A 21207-nucleotide genomic window follows, 5' to 3' on the forward strand; every position below is an offset into this window, starting at 1 on the left:
AACAACAAAGACTTCTGGTTTGGCACTGTAGGATTAGCACTGAACTGTGAACCACAAGGTCAACAGTTGAAACCTACCAGCTGCTCCTGAGAAACCTTATTCAGGGTTGCTATGTTTCAGAACCCATGGACCGCACTTAATAACAATAGCAACTATCCCTTTGTAACCCTTCAGGTATGGAAATGAATTCACTGCCATGGTTCAATTTTCTACTAGCCAATGTTACTGTTGTTGTTAAGTGCTGTTGAGTCAGTTCTGACTCATAGCGATCTTATATAGAGTTTCCAAGGATTGGCTGGTGAGCTAGAACTGCTGACCTTGCAGTTTAAGCCAACCTTGCAGCACATTAACTCACAGAGCCACATCAGGACTCCAGCAATAGACAATCCTAATAGGAGCAATAACACTAGTGAGGTATGCACACCTTAGAATGATCAACCATTTGAGATCAAAAGGGTAGCATTTACCCAAGGACAATGTTCGGAAGGGTTAGGAAAGAAGGAAAAATGGAAACAGGAAACATAGGGAGGAAGTGAGATAACTGATATTTCATTGGGGGAACTTGCAATCAATGAGATGAAACAAAATGTTTAAGAATTTCTGAATGGAAAACTGATCTGCTCTGTAAACCTGTACTCAATTAACAATAAAATGTCAATAAATAAATAAATAAATGCTGTAGATTGAATTTGAAATCCATTCACTGAAGACTCTGATACTTTCAATTACTTAGTTGTGCAATCGACTTAGTTGATAAATCCTTGAAAACTCTGTGCAAACAGGAAGCAGAGAGGAATAATAGTGAACTCCCACCTTTTGAGATTGGTTTGCCTAGGGAATCACATAATTTTAACAAGTGATTTTAATATAAACATTACAGTCCAACTAGTATCCTTTTAATTATTTCTTGATTAATAATAAGGAAAACAGAGTTTACATCAAAGAGCCCAGATATGTTACTTCATTTTGATGTGGATATGGAGAAATTACAAAGAATTGCATCTGAACTAGCATGGTGGTTAGAAAATCTGTAATCTTCAACCCCTTTAAAATCATTTAAACACTAATAGCATTTTTTTGTGTGTGTTCTTTTTAATTTAAATGAATTAACTTCCCATAAACTTTGTACACATTAAATATATCATCTCTGTAGTGATAACTTAGAATAAATTTTGAAGTTCAGATTACAGTTCATTTAAATTTCTTTCTTGATTCTTTTTCTAATGGTCCTTTCTCCAGTGTACATTATCATCATCTATGCATCAGATAGCGTAAGGCTTGTGTTGCAAACATTAATAAGATCTATCATTTAGGAACAGTTACTTACACTTTGTTTAATCTTTAATGGAAAAGAGTTCTCTAAATATTTACACCCGAACAGTTGTCAGAATGAATCCTGCAAAATTGCTGGCATACTCCCAGGAGCAGAGGGCTGGTTCATGGGGGAAGGGAGATTCTTGGTTGTATAATTTTAAGCAGTTCCAGAATTTCAGGGAACTGCCTGCTAGAATATGAAAGGTTTGTATTAACTAAAACATACTTCAGCGAGTAGAGCAATTCGAGTATTTGAACAGTCACTTTATTTTATTGCTCTTGTAAAAACAACTCTACATTTGCTACAAGTTTTAAAGTAAAGAAATTATTTAGGTTTCAGAGACTCAGTAAACAAATAGGACATGAATAAATAAATGTGTACAAGAGGTGTGAACAAACACTAAATATATTCTTTGCAATGTTCCTCAAGGTATTTAATATATGGAAATGACTTGTTCCTTTCCTGAGTTCCTTAGTGAGAGTCATCATGGAAGAGTCAGTAGGGGAAGAGCTGAAATCCGCCCAGATAAATGTGGCAGTGTTTTATAAATTAACTCTGATGTCCACATGTTTGTTTTTTCTTTGGAAGATTCCAAAGTTAAGTCTGTTCAGCTCATCTTGGCAGTGGTTCAGAATTTTAGGAGTGAATGAATAGGTGAGTATGGATTAAGAAGAGTGGAGAAAATACACTACACTGGAAAATCTTGGAAATTTTCAGCTGAAATGTATTCTTATGTTATGAACTAGGACACTTCTGCCCCTGAGCCTATGAGTTAAACAGTGAGGCTAAAACCATGACATATAGGTTTCTGGGTTTGTAAATTCTCCATTTATAGTATTAGTGAAGTATCAGATCAGAGGTAGTTTATAATGGGTTCCTGGACTGAAAGAATGCTCTAGAGTTCTTCTGGCTGGAACTCTCCCATATTATACTAGAAATTAAACATTTAAGTAAGGGCACATAATGCTCATAGCACTGAAAATATACATGAATCAGGGGCAGTGCTGGGTGTAACGGCAAATACCAGGGCCGAGAATGCATCTCTACATGGTCTTACAAGTCTAACTGGCCCCCAAGGGAATACCACTGATCTATGTTAAAAGCTTGGCTCCACATCAAGCTATGAACAGAACTGGAAAGTTGGCTAGATGTCTTAGAAATGTGCTACAGTAAAGAGAGCCTTCTCTATCCAATTATATTCCGTTTTTATGGAGGGAGTCAAAAGTTACCATCTTGAGAATAGCATGAAATGAAGGGTGAATTAAAGCCAAAAGGGCTAAGGATATCAAACAATGAGGGTCTTTTTGGATTCTAGATCAACAAATTGGTCATAAATTGAGAAAAAAAGAGAAAGAGAGAGAAAGAAACTGAATTCCATAAGAAACACATATTCACTTGTATGTTGTTGTTGTGTGCCGTGGAGTCAGTTCTGGATCCGACTCATAGTGACCCTGTACAGGGTTTCCGAGGCTGTAAATCTTTACAGGAGCAGAAAGCCTCATCTTTCTCCCGTGGAACAGCTGGTAGTTTTGAACTGCTGACCTTGAGGTTAGCAGCCCAACTCGTAACCACTACGCTACCAAAGCTCCTTCAGTTGTTTAGTATGTGCTTATTTATTATGGTCAAGTATCAATTGTTTATATCTTTTATATTTCCAGGCAGAATCAACATGCTATCAAATATAGACTGGCATTCTTAAACACAGGCCAGGTTTGCACTTAATTTTCCAAAAATTAGGGTTACTCTGTGGTTAGATTACCTCATTGTCAAATTCAAGACCAAAGGAAATCCAGGTACTAGGTGGTACAAACCATTGCATTTTTACTGATCTATAGGTTAGTGGTTAGGACCTACCCAGTGATGCCCTGGAAATAAAGACCTGGAAATTAGCTTCTGTAAAGATTACAACAAGAAAACTTTGTGGAGTGGTCACACTTTGTAACATATGGGATTGCCATTAGTTGGAATCAATTCCATGGCAACAGGTTAATAAAATCAATTAAAAAATGATTAACAAAATGTTAACTATTGAGACACACCAGGACTCGAGCCATCACATTAGGGGTGAGTTAATTAAATGTTTGACCAAATATAGCAAGCTAATTTTTTAAAAACTGTTATTAAGAATTATGTGATAGTTTACATAGGAAAGCATTAGCTTTATATTCATCCTATCGTATATCATTACATTACTATGGTTACAATCCCCTCCATGCATCATCAACCAACCAAAAGGAATATCCTGCAAGCCTGCCCCCCCAGTTGTCAGCACACAACCCTTCTCCCTCTATGGGTCTAGATTTCCCAGCCTCTCCATCTCTCCATGTCATCATCTCTGCCTCCATCTCTGGTGTCACTGTTTCTCTGGGTAGGGTCCCGCACTCCGCTCTTGTCCCTTGATGGTCCCAGGGGCCTCCTCTCCTAGCCTGCAAAGTCAACCACTTCCTTCCTTTTGCTACAAAATGTCTACATTTACATTTCCAACACTCACAGTCAGTCCTGATAGTAATTATACACTATTGTACCACATGTGTGCTATCCCCATCTCCTTTCATCTGTCCCACCCAGACAGATTGGATACTACTCAGTGGAGATTCTACCTTCCTCCATGCCTTCTGGATCTAGGCTCCCACTTGAAAGCTTCTAAGCCAGTCACTTCTTGCCTTTGTTGCCCCCTCATTTTGGGTAGCCAATGTCCAAGTTGTCCATCCCTGTCTACCCTGTGTGTGTAGAAGGTGGAAATGATCCTCGCAGTGAAGATTTGTTCCCTCTTTTGAGCTACTGCATCCATAGGTGTAGTTCAAGTTCATCAAATTGTATCAGATTACTCTTTTTTTTCCCTCTGCTTTCTTCTTCTATTTAAGCTCTGATCATCCAGCCATTGAAGCTAGGTCAAGTGGATATTATCTGCAAGTGTGGGTGATCTTGTGCATATGCCCTCTCTTCTTATCAGTTGGATGCTTCACTTTCCACTCTAGTCCTCTGTGGCTATGTCACTGACTCTGGGCCCAGGAGTCCCCAGGTCTGGTTCATAGGAGTTTATTGAACATGGCTGGACTTGGCTCACAGCTTCATTGCTGTTTTTCCCTCACCTCCCTTTATTGGTGACCAAAGTAGTCACCAGTCTGAACACATTTTTCTGTTCGTGTATTCCCATTGAGTCTTAATCTTGGAAGGGGGTTTGCCCTGAGGGGACTTGGCGGCTTGCCGTGATGTCTCCTGGGTGGGCTAAAGCAAGCTAATTTTTTGAGTTGATAATTTTGTATAGCTTGCAAATGATGTTATAAATTTTGGAAGAAAAAAGGTTCCTTACCCTGGCTATATAAGGAGCTCTGGTAGCATTATGAGTTAAGAGTCAGGCTGGTAACCGCAAGGTCAGCAGTTCGAAACTACCAGCTGTTCCACGTAAGAAAGATGAGGCGTTCTGCCCCTCTAAAGATTTACAGCCTCAGAAACTCTGTACAGGGTCGCTATGAGTCGGAAGTGACTCCACAACACATCACCACCAACAAAAACTATTGAGACATGAAAAACTAAGACCAAAGAAAACTAAATACATTGTTCCATTAAATTGGCCATATCAACAGCAGGTCATTATAACTCTAAAATGTATAAAGTGCACAAGTCAAGATTTATTTGCCAAATGATACCTGAAAATAACCAGCTACCAGAGAAGGTGGTGGAGGTCTGCCCTGGAGTTGGTTCTGACTCACAGTGACCCTGTACAGGGTTTCCAAGGCTGTAAATATTTATGGGTGTTGAAAGCCTCATCTTTCTCCCGCGGAACCTCTGGTAGTTTTGAACTGCTGACCTTGAGGTTAGCAGCCCAACTCGTAACCACTACGCTACCAGAGAAGGCTAGCCAGAACAATCTCACTGCCTCGCCATCGATTTAAAATAACCAAGATCCAAATATTGGTAGATGAAGCTCATGGGAGTATTGACAACTGAAACCCTTCTGAATCATAAAGGAATTTGAAACTTGTGGCGCTGTGGGTTAATGCGTCAGACTGTAAAGTCGTTTGAACTGCAAGGTTCGTGGTTCAAGCTCACCAGCTCCTCCTTATAAACTCTACAGAGGGTCGCTATGGGTCGGAATTGACTCGACGGCACTTAACAACAACTTTAAGGACAGTGACCAGAGGGAGCGCTGTGTTTTTTTGTTCAATTATGGATCCCTCACATTAATTAGGTGATGGAGAATCAGCATATTGCCTAGGTACAGGTATTCTCCGCTTTTCAGAAGTCCACTTTATACCGCTTCATTTTTATGGGAGACCTGAATTAGTACCTGTTTTTGCTAACCAAAAGAAATCAGAAGAGGATTTTCACTTTAGTGAAAAAAGGCATAAAGCGAAACCAGAGTTCATCATTTATTTGCATTAAGCTGTTTAAGAGGCAGCACACACCCGAATCAGCAAGAGTGGCATCACCAAGCTCTTTCCTCAGCATCTCATCAGCAAGTTGCCAAAGCTTTGAACTGTATCTGTGAACACTGTATGTGAGTGTAATGTACTAGACTGCAAAGTTGGTTTGAACCTCAAGGAAGGCGGTTTAAGCTCACCAGGAGCTCCTCAGAAATCCTATACAGGATCGCTATGGGTACAAACCAACTAGAAGACACTTAACAACAACAATATATGTCACTTGGTATGATTTTGTAGGCTGTTTGGGAAAGGGAATTCAAACATTTTTACCATACAAATTACTGGTAATTGTGTCTTCACTTAATGCCATTTTGGCTTACAAAGTCTTTCATAAAAAACACTCTATTTTCTGGTAGTGAGGTATACTCGTATTCCAGTCACTAACAATGGTTTCAAAACAAAACTTGCACTTGTAATATTAATCACAGGTTTATTTGTGCCACTTGGATGTTTTCCTATGGAAAAGATTTAACAATCTTTTAATCTCTTATATATAATGAGCATTTAATATTAGAGCAACACTTAGTTGTTAATAATTTCTTCTTAGCTACTAATAGCACCGTATGTCTAAAGGATATTGTTTGTGGTACAAAAAAATCCTAAATTTGCTCTGGACAAATAGAAAGACTATTTCCCTAGCTCTAGAGGTTTTAGAATTCCTTTCCTGGTGAAACGTGCTATCGTTTTCATATTTCCAAGTGTAACTTCAATAATATTATGTCTAAGTTTGCCTAAGGATGTTTACAAGGTTCCCATCTCTTCCTTTTTTATCCTAACCAGGTATCTCCTTTAGAAAGACTCAGATTAAATTACTTGGGTTCTTTTTATCTGCTCAGGAAGGGAGGAGGAGAACGCTCAATGGTAGCAGCAGGAGTTGTGTGTGTACATTCGCACTCATGTAGTCAGACGCGGAGGTTCTTAAGACATTAGTGTAGTGATGAACTGTGTATGCACTGATGGTTTATTTCCCTCTCTCTCTTGCATGCTTCACATAATTAGCCTATTAAGGAAAAACATTGGTGGAAAAGCATTGTTTTCTGGTGGATTTCCTGCTCTCTGTAACTCATGATTGTTCCCAATCTTCAGGGATAAGTAACTAGGTCTGATCATAGGGCAATGGCTCAAGCATACTATGATGACCTTGCTCCCAAGAAGCCTGGATTTCCTCAGTCTAATTAGTTTTGGCAATTGTGGTTATTGGGATTTGGCCTACTGACTCACTGGAACCTAAATTTCTCCCAAGAAGCCCCCTTAACAAGCAGAATTAAGTTTGACAGGAAGCCCAGACTTCCACCTCACTTTTACATGGAGCTTTTCCTGGTTTAGAGCAAGGCTTGAAAATCCTTCATGGACTAGAAAAGAATAATAAACAAGATTTAATGAAGATAACCACTCAAAGAAGAACACATCAAGAGCGAAGTAAAAACAGTTAAGTTCATGAATAAACAACTAACCACAAAACTTAACCCATTAAGATAGTGAAAACTATGCTATTTATAGTAGTTTTACTGATTACTAGCAAGGAGTCCTGCTGTGGGCCTGAAGAATAAGCCCTATACTGCTAACCACAAGGTCAGCAGTTCAAACCTACTAGCTGCTCCTCAGAAACTCTTTATAGGGTTGCTGAGTTGGAACTGAATCAAGGGTACTTGACAGAAACAGCAAGCATTGAGTCAAGAGTTGGCCAGGAATCGTAGAAGCTACAAGAGATAAGGACACACTTCTTTTTAGTTTGTTTCGTAACCATCAGTTTTTTCTTAGAAAACCAGGGGATTCAAGAGTACATTACCAAGCATCTGGTAAGGGACGAAAAAGAGTTGTTGATCTTTAAATAACAGGAGCAGTGATGGTTCAGTGGTGGAATTTTTGCCTTCCAGGTAGGAATCCTGGGTTCAATTCTCAACCAATGTACTTCATGAGTAGTCAGCAGCCAACTGTCAGTGTAAGCTTGGATGTTGCTATATTGTTCAACACGTTTCAGTTGAATTTCCAAACTAAGAGAGACTAGGAAGAAAGGTCTGGTGATATAGTTCTGAAAATCAGATGATGAAAACCCTGTGGATCACAATGGCTGATCCCCACAGGATCATGAGGCTGATACAGCACCTGGCAGTATTTCATTTTCTCAAGCTCGACGGCAGCTGACAATAACACTCTTTAAGTTACTTTGAGAAATATTTTTGGGTAGACCTCATCTTCCACAGTTGTCCTGTTTATTCTCTCACTCACCCATAGCAGCGGGCACACTTACCCACTATTTACAGGTCTCCTAGCAACCAAGTTCTTAGGGAAGCCAGTATCTGTTAAAGTCACTATCATGTCCTACTGTATGCACTTTGCTCTCTGTTCTTGAACTCTTTGATTGAGACAATTCTCTATCAGACATTCTTATCTGGGCTTGCTTAACAATAGTCTATTGATAAACAATATGGTGCTATTAAATTGCTTTATACTTTGACTACTATTTGTTCAAAAGTCATATATCTTGTCTCTTATCACACGCCACACAAGTCTGTCTGTTTAACGCTCATTAAATTGTTTCAACAGTTGCTCAGCTGTAACAATTATACTTAAATTAAGAATCTGACAGTAGTTCTCAAGTTTGATTACACATTAGAATTATTAGTTCTGTCTGGACCTCAACCTCAAAGATTCTATTTTCATTTGTTAAAACTGGGGAGTAGAGGTCGGGGTGGAGGCCCTAGACATTGATTTTTTTTTTTTTTTTTAAGATCCCCAGATGATTCTAATGTGAATTCAAGGTGAGAATTGCTGGACCAAGGCCCATCAAGCAAGAATTTAAAGTGGAGGCTACTGTTAATACAAATGGTAATGATAATATAAATAGCAGATTTTATGAAGCACAATAAAGATAGCTGGGGAAATATCTGTTGTGGTTCTAAACTACATAGAGGATTTTGATATTTAACTACAAAATTACAGATTTTGCCCACATCCTCATGCCTAAATTAATCTTCTCTTGGATACGCACAATGCAGATGAAAAAGAATAATTTTATAGTATTTCATATAAACTGTGCAATTCTTTAACTTCTAATTAAAAAAAAAAAAAAGGAACATTTTAAGTTTAAAAACCAGAACAAAGAGTCAAAAGAAACATGTTGGGAAAACTACTAAAATACAGAAATAAATTCTGTAGTAAATATTTGTATAAGGCATGTGGTGTGTTAAATGAGAAGAGAATAAAAGAATAAGTAAAGACGAGAACATAAGGAAGAGAAAAACTAAAGTTTAAGAAAATACCTCAAACCCCAGTCCCAATAGCTGAGGTGGTGGGAAGAAAGGAAGGAAAGACAGGCTTTGGAGTTAGATGTGGGCTGGAATCCAAATTCTACTACATTTTCCTTAAGTGATTTTAGGCAATCAAAGTGGAATTACTGGCATTTTCCTTACTGGGGAGTTAGGAGGGTTAAATGAGATAATATTTGTAAAAACAACTATTGAAAAGTATAGCAGGTGACTGAACAATGGTAATTATTAAAATAATAGTCATTATTATAACACTCAATTTAACAACAAATATGTACACATTAGGATAAAATGTACATGAATATAATAGTGACTCTGAGGATTATGAGGCTATAGTTTGACCTGAGGCATGTATACACACACACTTTGATGTATATATTACCTCTTTCTTATCAACAAAATGTGACTAACACCTCCCCTAATTACACAGCAACCTTTGTCAAAACGACAGTGTTCATACCTGTGAGGTCCCTTTGTAGGAGAGGATAAAACAATGAAAATAATGAAAAATTAGCTCCTCTTTTTCTTAGCAACATACCAAGCATATGTTAAGAAAATAGTGTTCTAAAATAAGCAGCTCACAAATTCTGCTATTTTATATTGTGTGGTAATGGTTTGTATTATGTGGTTATAAAATGGGGGCTGATTTACCACTCACTCTCAGGAATGTGCTTTGTATCGGGGTATAATTATAAATATGCTTACCAGCTAGTTTTCTGAGAACAATTTTTGAGAATAAATATAGTACATTGCATTACTGTGTATTTGTCTTAGAAAGATGTTTTAAGATAACTAAAACTAAGTCCATGCTTATGCAAAGTTCTTAGCAGAGGAGGAGGAGAATATAAGCAGTTTCTGATGCAGAAGCCCTATCTTGAGTACCAGGAGAATGAGAGCTTAGAGCCTGTAAATGGCTAAACGATTACTCAGTGGGATTGTTGCACTATGTATAGAGTCTCTTTCTGAGATTCTTTCCTTTTAAAACAGCACATTTTGCAAAGAAATGTCTTTGAAAGTAGATAACCACTGTTGTAAATGGAGTAGATGCTAGATCTACATGGAATGATACAAAACATTTGCGTCTTTACAACTTAAGGAAATGTATCTTCCATTACTAAAGAGTTTTCCAAGTCTCCTTATGATCTGTGGCAAAGTGACATAGTTCCTCAGGTGAGGAGACTTTCAAGTGTATCTTCAAATGGAAGATTTGTTAACTTGCAACTTATAGTTCATGATACTAGTAAGCAGTCTTTTAATACAAATGTTGCTGTTGTTGTTAGGTGCTGTGGAGTCAGTTCCGACTCATAGCAGCCCTTTATTAGGGTTCTGAGGCTGTAAATCCGGTGTGGCACTACAGGATAAGCATTGGATTGCTAACCACAAGACTGGAGGTTCAAATCTATCAGCTGCTCCTTGGAGACCTTATACAGGGTCGTTATGAGTCAGAACTGACTCCACAGAAGGCAGTTAATAATAACACATCTTTACAGGAACAGAAAGCTTCATCTTCATCCCAAGCTTACAGACAGTACTATAAAAATGAGAAACCACAGTTGAGAATGCTATATTAAACTGTTTAAATACATGATGTACCTTAATGTACTTCATCTTATTTTGATATTTGATACTACCACCAAGAATACATTCTCAACACCAGCAATGTGAACACTTTTAATAATAACTGAGGCATCACTTTTTTATCTTACGTGTTCAATTATCACCTTTATAATACTTGTAAGTACTTTCAGTACATCTCTTCAGCCCCTAATATTCTCTGAAACTTCAGTTCTGAGTTGTTAGTTCAAAGGAAAAGTAAGTTTTTTACCAAAACCTGCTTCACCTACTGTCCTAGTTTTTTGATTGTCACCATTGTTCTTACATTCAACCGTACCCGAATCATTATATGCTAAAGTTTAGTGTCAACTATGAGCCCTTTCTTCTGTTCCCTTCCTATCCAATTAGTTGCCAAGATTTATTTAATTGATCAACATAATTGAACTTCTGCCTCTTATGAATGATCTTTATGTGTTCCATTTCATTGTAAATAACTGAGTTATTATTGTTCAGCCACTTACAGGCCCTAAGCTCTCATTCTCTTAATACTCAAGATAGGGCTTCTGCATCAGAAACTGCTTATATTCTCTTCCTCCCTCTTTTACCACTTCTCTGTCAGTCTGTCACACTGGGGGCTTGTATGTACCTTTGATGCTAGAAATGATGCCACTGGTATTTCAAATACCAATAGGGTCACCCATGTAGACAGGTTTCAGCGGAGTTTCCAAACTAAGAGAGTGGGAAGAAGAATCTGGTAATCTACTTCTAAGTGAATTCATCATTGAAATACTCATGAATAGCAGTACAACATTGCCTGATATAGTGCTGGAAGATGAACTCCTTAGGTTGAAAGGCACTCAGAATACTGCTTGGGAAGAACTGCTTCCTCAAAATAGAGTCAACTTCATGACATGAATGGAGAAAAGTTCTTGGGTCCTTCATTTTCTGATATAACATAACTCAAGGTGGGAATAAACAACTTCAAATATCCATTAATTATATTAACATGGAATGTATAAAGTATGACTCTAGGTAAATTGGAAGTAATCAAAAATGAAATGGAACACATAAAGATCAATATCCTATGCACTATTGAGCTGAAATGGACTGATATTGGAGATTTTGAATCAATCATATGATAGTATATTATGCCCCAAATGACAAATTAAAGAGGAACAGCATTACATTCATCATCAAAAAGAACATTTCATGATGTATCCTGAAGTACAACACATCTATAAGAAAGAACAGTTAATGTGATTATTATTCAAATTTATGCACCAGCTCTCATGACAAAGATGAAGAATTTGAATATTTCACCAACTTCTGCATTCTATAATTGACCAAACTTGCAAGCAAGATGTATGCAAATAAATGAGAAGAATCAGCAGTTGGAAAATATGGCTTTGGTATTATGGAGATATCATGGAGAATGATGATAGAATTTTATAAGCCAAAGGATATATTCATTGAAAATACCTTTTTTTCAACAACATGTGTGACCATGCACATATAACTTGCCAATGGAATACATTTGATTAAAATCAACTACATCTGTTGAAAAAGATGATGAAGAAACTCCACATCATCAGTCAGAACAAGGCCAGGTGCTAACTGCGGAATAGACTGTCATATACAAGTTCAAGTTGAAGCTGAAAAAAATTAAAATAAGTCCTCGATTGAACACCAATGACTAAAATAATTGATGCATTGTACAATGATATCAAGGAGATCATACACAAATAAAGCAAAAGGTTATTTTAAAAATACAGAAAACACACACACACACAAAAAAAAAAAAAAAACAGGAAAGAAGGGCAAGACCAAAATTGATGTCAGAAGAGACTCAGAAACTTGCTCTTGAATGTAGAGTAGCTAAAAGGAATAGGAAAAAATGATGAAGTAAAAGCGCTGAACTGAAGACTTGAGAAGGTTTAAGAGGACAAAGTTATGAATTATAAGGAAATGTGCAAAGACCTGCATATAGAAGACTAAAATGGAAGAATATGCTTAGCATTTCTTAAGTGGAAAAAACTGAGGAAAAAATTCAAGCCTTGAGTTGCCATACTGAAGGATTCTATGAGAAAAACATTGAATGATATTGGAAGGATCAAAGGATGATGGAAGGACTATGGAGTGGAACTTACCAAAACAACTGGTCAATGTTCAACCATTTCAGGAAGTAGCAGTGATCAAGAACTTATGGTATTGGAGGAAGAATTTCACATTGCACTGAAGGCATTAATGAAAAATAAGAATAAAAGCCTCCAGGAATTGGCAGTTTACCAATTGAGATGTTTCAACAAAAGGATGCATGATGAAGCACTTACTCGTCTACGCTGTCTATGCCAAGAACTTGTGTATGAAAGACAGCTACCTAGCCAAGCAACCTAGAAGAGATACATTCCAAAGAAATGCAATCCAATGGAATGTGGAAATTATCAAGCAATATCATTAATATCATACACAAGCTAAATTTTGCTGAAGATATTTCAAAAATGGGCACAGCAGTACATTGACAGAGAACTGTGAGAAATCCAAGGTGTATTCAGAAGGGGACGTGGAACAAGGGATATCATTGATGTCAGATGGACCTTGACTGGAAACAGAATACCAGAAAAAATGTTTACCTGTGTTTTATTGACTATTGACACTAAACTGTGTGGATCATAACAAACTATAGATAACTTTGCAAAGAAAGAGAATTTCAGAACACTTTAATTATGCTCATGCAGAACTTAAACATAGACAAAGAGGCAGTCCTTGGAAAAGAACAAGGAGACAGTGCATAGTTTAAAATTAAGAAAGGTGTATGTCCGGGTTGTATCCTTTCATACTTATTCAATCTGTAGGCTAAGCAAATAATGCAAGAAACTGAGCTATATTCATCAGGCATTGAAGGAAGACTCATTAACAACTTGAGATATGCGGATGACACAACCTTGCTTGCTGAAAGTGAAGAAGACTTGAAGCATTTACTGGTGAAAATAAAAGACTACATACAACCTTCAGTGTGGATTAGAGCTCAACATAGAGAAAACAGAATCCTTACAACTGTCCCATTAAGCAACATCAGGGAAACTGGAGTAAAGAAGTTGTCAAGGCATTCATTTTACTTGGATCAACAAACAATATCCATGGAGGCAGTAGTCAAAAATCTTCTGCAACAGACTTTTTAATGTTAAAAAGTAAAGATGTCACATTGAGGAATAAAGTGCGCCTGATCCAAACCATGGTGTCTCAGTCTCCTCATATGAGTGTTAAATTGGATAATAAGTATAGAAGACTGATGAAGAATTTATTTGGTGTGCAAAGAATAAATGAACTGTTCATAAGAATGAACAAACCTGTCTAGGACAAAGTACAGTCAAAACACTCCTCCGAAGGGAGGATGACAACACTTTGGTTATGTTATTAGGTACCGATAGAAGGACATCATGCTTGGTAAAGTGGAGGATTCAGTGAAAAAGAGGAAGACCTGAACTAGATGGATTGGCACCTAACAACAACAATATCAGCACAGGTCACCTCTGATAGTCTTCCATTGTAGGGGTGCTCTAAAGCATCACTCCAGTTGGTATTCCAAACCAACTCCCTGTGGCCCCAAACCCAAGGACAAGCTGCTTCAACTGGATATGCTGATTGTTGCTGTGGCTCTGATTTTCAGGCACTAGAAATTGTTAAATTTATTCTTTATTCTGATAAATGACTTAATTTTATGAGTTTACGTATAATAACGGAATGCTTATATTTATTTGCAGTTTTTTCTTCTTGTATTCTATTTTAGGGTAGGGACTCGGGTAGCACACTGGTTAAGCACTCAGCTGCTAACCAAAAGGGTGCCAGTTCAAGCCCACCCAGTGGCTCCGTAGGAGAAAGATAGCACCTAAGAACAATACTCTTTAGTGCCATGGAAGTTTCCCTTAACAGTTTTCAGAAGAGTTGTAGTAACAGTGTATGGTAACTAGTTCCAATGCCAAGATTATGATCAAGGGAGAAATGCTCTTATCAGATAGAAGGTATCTGAGTCCATGTTTTTAAAAATAAAAATTTGAAATTATTCAAACTTTCACATGAAAAGAATTCTGAGATTTTTAAATTAAAAGTTTCATGTTGTTGGAATCTTTGAAGCAGAAAATGGGATTTCTTAGTATTCAATAGAACTCAGATGTTACGCTTTCTCAACACCCCCCACATTCTCAAGAATGGAACATTCTATTCTTTTCAGTATTGTGGGATGGCTACGTCAGTCAAAATGCTAGTAATGTTATTGAATGGAAAGATCTGCTAGGCTGAATTAAATAAATAGAATAAATGGATAACACCATTTTCAGATGTATATTTTATATATTCTATAGGGTTGCTGAGTCAGAATCAACTCAGAGACAGGGTTTTTGTTAGTTTTTTTTTTTAATTTTTTTAATTTTGTTAGGTATAATTGCAAAATATTTCAAACTTATTGCTTATTCAGCAGATGTTAAACTTTCATATATTTCAATAACTTAAAACCTGAGAAAGAAATCTGCAATCATGAAAGCAAGCCAATTTTTCTCAAAAGAAACAAGGCAAAAATTCTACTTAATTTATGATGCAAATTTTTGAAAAATTACAATTCTCAAAGGAATGTCAGGGTGCAATGCACTGTTAGGAGAGGAAAGAGTCCTAACCAAGCGAAACATATGATTTCAACATACTGTCTTGCATGATCCTTACCATGCTCTCAGAACTGAATGATGTTTTCCTCATTCCTAATGGTAACCAAAGTTGATTCTTACATTTCATGCAACACAATACCCATTCTGGTGGCATTTCAAAAATTCACCACTTGGGAAAAGATTTGGGGTGGAGGTGAGTGTGAAATAGTGAGGAAGTGGGCAGAGAGATGTCAGTGCAACATCCATAATGAAACATTTGGGGAGAGATAAAGGGAGAAAGATAGTTTAGTAAATTACTCTATCTAGAATAGTTTTATATTTTGATACCTCATTTTTATAATTACAGAAGAGTTTTTTGGTCTTAATTCTATATAAGGGTCTGACAGTTCTATATAGTATTCCATCAACATTACATTGGATTTTTAAAAAACTACTACATTAAAAAAGACAGATGAACCATTTTACGAAATGTCCTAGAAATTACTTTAGACATTTAGTAGTAATCATGAGATCTTTTTCATGGTGTAAATTGTGTAAAATAATCAGATGACCAATAAATTCCATTACAGTAGTGGAGCATGGATTTGCCCATAATAACTTGAAAGTCAACTTTTATTGCATGTTATAATTTTCATACATTTTTTTCTGGGAGCCTAATTTGTAGAATATTAAATACCAGGGAAAAGTTTAATGGGAAATGATCTAGCATAATTTATCCACTTATAAGCTTATATAATATTCATATTTCATGCTTAAATATTAGAATGATGACATTAAATATGTTTCACATTCATTCCAATTTTCCCATTTACTTTACTTATAGTGATTTAAGGCTAAAAATGAATGATTTTTTAAACCATGTTTAGTATTCTTAGTACAATTCTTCTATTTAAGTAAGAATAAAAACAATAGAACAAAGGAATATTTTAAGAAATGATCCTGATGGAGTTAGGATGGTTAAAATTTACAGAAGCTAAATGCTTGTGTTTTGCATTTAGATATTATCAGTACTTCTTATGGATTTGAATTTGTGATTTTGCTTAAAATATATCAAATTATATGTGGCTGAGTATGCTATCACATTTCTTTCCATGTCTCCACCTGAACTATTTCTCTCAAAAAGAAGGTGCACTGGTGATAAAATCAGCTATTACAAATTGTATAGTAGAATTAGATTATGCTATTTCATCAATCAGTTATATTATTCTATTTTCCAGGATTAGTAATGTAATCATCTAGAGATTATCAGAGACAAAGAATAGCTTAACATCTGAAACAATGTAATAAGCAATGACTATTACATTGCAATAAATTTTGTTTTGATTTAATTGCCATTTAAATTACTTCCTTTGTATTTGTATTCCTTTTTCTAGATTTCTTTAAGAATGACTTTAAAAAATTTTATAGATTATACAATGGGGTGCTTTATAATGAACATGCAAATGAAGATATAAGAAAAAAACAAAAACAAACTTACATTCATCTGGAATCCAAATGTTAAAACTCAAATAATGGGTGGCATCAAATAAAAATTATTCTCCTATGGCTTCTGATAGCCCTAATGATAACCTCATAACAATCTGATCCTACAATGTCTTGTGAATAATAAAAAAAATATCATATTTTATGTAGTATGCTTCACTCTTAGTATTAGTTATTTAATTCTTTCATATTGGTGACATGTAAATCTCAGTCTAAAAATTTTCAGTCAGCCAGAACAGATTATTCTGCAGTGATATTGGATAAGTTGTTAGTCTAAGGACCATGAAATGTATTATTTAATCAGTCTGACACCTCTGTAATACAGATCTTGATATGCTCTAAATAACAGTGAATGGAAAGTTCTATTTATAAGCTGTGTGGCTTTGAGTAGGTTGTTTAGCTTTTGCTTCTTGGGTTTCTTTTTCAGCACAATGGGAATATTAGTACCTCCTTCTGTACCTCAAGTGGCTATTTAAGAGCCCAAGTGGGATAACCTATGTGAAATGCATTGCAACTCTAAGGTACAGTGGTAATTTTATTAGGGCAAATGAGATAGTTTATTTTATTAGCAGAAAACCTGGAATTCAGAGGCTTACTGTACTAAACTACAAAGCCTTTGCTGGGAATTAATTTAAAATGGAGTTCACGGTTCTTAGTTTAGCATCTTGTACTCAAAACTAAGGCTGACTTCTGTAAATATTGTTAGTGGGTGACTTTTGAATAGGTGTGCATTTCACTTTTATTTTTATTCAATTTATACCTCTGGGAGCTGTTTATCCGTATAGATGCAAAAAAAAAAGATGCTGTGCTCTCATTCACCCATAACTCAATATATTGTTTTTAAAGTCGAAGAATCATAATAAAAATGTTGTACCTTTTGTGTAAGGAAACAAGGTCACCAGTTTTTAACAAAGTCAGGGGAAATGGAAAAGCTGTTGGCTTAGGAAAGCTGGGTTCTTTTTCTGAAGATAAGCCATGGTTATTTGCACTTGACAGTATTTAAAACTGAAAATGAATATTTTACTTTTTTTAAAAAAACAAAAACATTTTCAACGAAAACATCCAGAAGTCATTAATGAAACCCTGAAAACAGTTCTTGTACCTTAATCTCTAATATCTATCTTTAGTGAAAAATTTAAAGGCCTTTAAAAGTGAAAATATCTGTCGGAAATATTGTTAAATATTCGTCTTAGTTTCCCATAGAAAAGAAAAATATAGAAAAGCAGACTCTTCCTAAAATGTCTTTAATTTCGACCCAATTTTTCGTTTTTAAGAGGTTTTCCAAGACTTTGAAAAACAGTATTTTATTCTTTTCTTTCGGAGATTTCCCAGGAATGCTTATTATTAAGCAATGTGACCTCCAGTTTCTGGACATTTATTAATTATCCCTCTTCACCATTCCCCATTTTCCCCCAAACAGAGCGCTGCACCTGCCAAGAGAGAGTCTCCTTATAGGACGCAAGGGGTCGCCCCTCTCCCAGTATTGAACCAGCCAAATCCTCCGCAAAGGCAGGTTTAAATGCGAAAGAGCCAGGCGCATCCTCTGTAAGAACTCCCTCAGCCCCATTCCCACAAAATTATTGAAATTTCGACGCAATTACACCTAGTCTTTCGTTTACCCTCACCATAGAACCAGAGATCGCCTTTGACGTGCCCTTGGGACAACTAAGGTCGAAAAGCAGTTGCCTTTTGACTTAACAATAGTTCAAGCCTAGAGAAGCCTTAGTCCACTGCTCCCCCAGAACCTGACAGCTTCCAGCAGTGCGGACCTCTCTGGGGAGGTGCGGAGAACAGAACAGCAAAGTTTCTTTCCGGTGTCTCACTTCAGAAAGAGGAGTCCCCAAAACTGCAAATGCAGATTCTGACACTTGGGACCCTGCCCCGCCCCTGCAAGTGTGTAAAGTTCCTGGCTCAGGGGTCTTCAGTGGAGTGAAGACGAAAGTAATAGGAGGCAGGTGGACGCGGACCCGAAAAGCGGATGGAAAGCAGCAGCCTGCGCTTTTGCCTGGCCTCCTTTGCCACAGGCCTACAAGTCCCCAGGCCATGCCCAGCTTGGAGGGAAGGCGGGGACCGCCAGCCGCTCCAGTCCCAGGCCCGCTCCTCCTGTTAGGCTGCCTCGCCGACAGAGTGATAGAATGGGTGGGAAGTTACGAGAATACAAACCATTCAGAAGCCAAGAATAATAAATTGGATGCCCTGACTTGTTGAGTTTAAGCTCTCCTGCCCCCTGCTACGCGAGTCTGGAAGCAGAGAGTCCCGGCTGGAGACCCTGGCGTTGGGGTCCAACTACCTTTTTAAAGGCAATTTTCGGGTGAATCAAACCTTGTCTGCTCGAGGCGAGCTCCACAAAAGGAGCTTTCAGGTTACCCTGAGGCTCAGGGGCAGAGACCAACAGCAGCAGAGACGCAATTAGGAATCTCCATCTCAGACAAATTGGTGTTTTGTCTGAGCTGGACCCATTGCCTGTCCTGAGGGGCTTGGCTGGGCTGATGCTAAGAGGGCTCTGCTCGGGTGAGGAGGCGCCACCGCTTATTGTTGGCCGCTGAGGTCGGAGGGTCTAAGGCAAAACATGGCTCTGTGCGCCCCGCAAGCGCCTGGGAAGGCTGTTTCCTTCCCTTTCGCCGCCAGCACCCCGACACAGTGTGATCTGAGACAGAGCTCCCACGCGGACACAGAAGCCAAACGGCAAGCACGCAGGGCTCTCCTATCCTGAAACATCCGTTCCGTCATCTCAGGAAGAAACCACCTTTCAAGGCAACCTGGGTTTGACACTGCCATGGGTGTGCCCGTTTAACCCCAGCTAGAGAACTGTAGAAGTCTTTACAAGCAAACCTTACTAGTAACAGGAGTCAGAAGGATCAGCGAGATTGCGTCTTTAGGGTAAATTCGCCCCTCTGTTGTGTCTGCCTCAGGACAGCCACTCGAAAGAGCCAGAGATGGCAAAAGTGCTCACATGTGACAGACAGGATAGTTAATTGAAAAATTGGCACCTCCCGGCTCCCAGCAGTGCAAAAGCGCAGACCTGCGAACCCTGGGCGCCCTGAAGCTCAAATCTGCGAACTGGGGGAAAGCGGATGCGCAGGCGCTCCCTCGCTCGCCGGCTTTCTCGCTCCTTGGCGGGTTGGTGGGCGCTTCTCCGCCAAGTCCCAGTGTTCTGGCCAACCCGAGGGTCTCCCCACGCGAGAGATAGAGGGGGAGGTGAGCAGTGCCACCCCCGCGCGTCACCCAGTGTTTTCTCAGCCATTAGCCACAGTCGGGCTCTCCGGGCGGTAGAGGGTGAGGTCCCCCGGTTTCAGGCTCAGAAGGAAAGACCAAATCCCTTGACAGAGCATCAAGAAGGTGGGGTCTTTTCCTACAACCTGAAGTTACGTGGGGGAGAGAGCCATATAGCTCCAGGTTCCCCGTTTGTCCGACTCTGACACTCAGGGAGATGCCGGGAAAGAGAGGGACGCTGAGAGGAAGGCGTGAAAGACGCCTTCAATACCTCCCAATTGTTACATCCTCTGGTAGGTGTGGGGTGCTAGGCAGGAAGACTGCTACTTCTGGGGGACCAGACGCAGAACATACAGGCAAAGCGACCCGACAGGTGAACGCGGCGGAGGGAGCAAATGCAAAAAAAAACCCAAAACAAAACCAAAAAGCCCCACAAAAACCTTGCACTTACTTCTTCGCTGGCGCCTTCCCCGGGAGGCGTTTTGGCTGCCGATGTATTCCATAAAGTTCAAAATGATAAAAAACCAAGATATCAGTCGCAAGTGCATAGTAACCCAGTAATGTTTCCTTTCCTTTTCTCCTTATCTTTTGATTGTTAATTGTATTTAATGTTTTAAAATTATATGTAGGTGATAGGCGTATATATATATATATAATATATAGAGAGGGACAATCTCCACTCAGATCCGACAGGCGTGATGTGATGGCAAACGAAGCGGGGCTGGTGGACAGGGAAACCAACTACTGTACTTTCAAATTATCCAAGCACTGAGCAGCGGCGGTTCCAAGAGGGTCGCTGTCATCGCAGCAAGCGAGGGTCCAGGAACAGCTAGCGGCCACGCTGGGGCGGCCGCAGGTAGCATGGTGCGCGACGGGCGGGATCCGGGCAGGCGGCGGCAAAGGCGGCCCCTCAGGCTCAGAGGCTGCGGCGGCTGCGGTGGCAGCAGTGGGGGCCTGGGGAGAGCAGGGTAGCGGGCGCCGTGGGCACCGCGGCCATGGCCAAGGGGCGGCAGAGAGACCCCGAGTTGCTTCTGCTGTTCGCGAGCAGGACCCGCTCCAGTGCTGGGCTGGGCTCCGGAGAGCACCCCATAGAAGAGGGAGGGAGGGGACGGGGGAGGGGGAGAGGAGGAGGGGGGATGGCTGTGGGGGGCGGGGGAGCTCGGGGGCGGGGAAGGAAACTGCTGGAGCAACAACCCTGAGCGACCTCAATAACTTTCAATTTCAAGAGGGAAAGAGAGAGCTGGAAAAGTACAGGCGTTGCGATTTGGCAGAGAGACGGGAAGAGGCGCCTA

General features: G+C 39.0%; 1 protein-coding gene across 1 annotated transcript in view; it reads right to left on the reverse strand.

Annotated features, from left to right (window-relative positions):
- Positions 1 to 20745, reverse strand: part of RSPO3 (R-spondin 3) — a 137596-nt gene extending 116851 nt beyond the window's left edge. The window contains exon 1 of the mRNA XM_006834684.1: positions 20367 to 20745. Coding sequence (XP_006834747.1) covers positions 20367 to 20463 — 97 coding nt within the window. The 5' untranslated portion in view covers positions 20464 to 20745. The remainder of the gene's footprint in view (positions 1 to 20366) is intronic.
- Positions 20746 to 21207: the final 462 nt, after the last annotated feature.

This window comes from Chrysochloris asiatica, unplaced genomic scaffold, assembly GCF_000296735.1.
Source record: "Chrysochloris asiatica unplaced genomic scaffold, ChrAsi1.0 scaffold00013, whole genome shotgun sequence".
NCBI classification, from domain to species: domain Eukaryota; kingdom Metazoa; phylum Chordata; class Mammalia; order Afrosoricida; family Chrysochloridae; genus Chrysochloris; species Chrysochloris asiatica.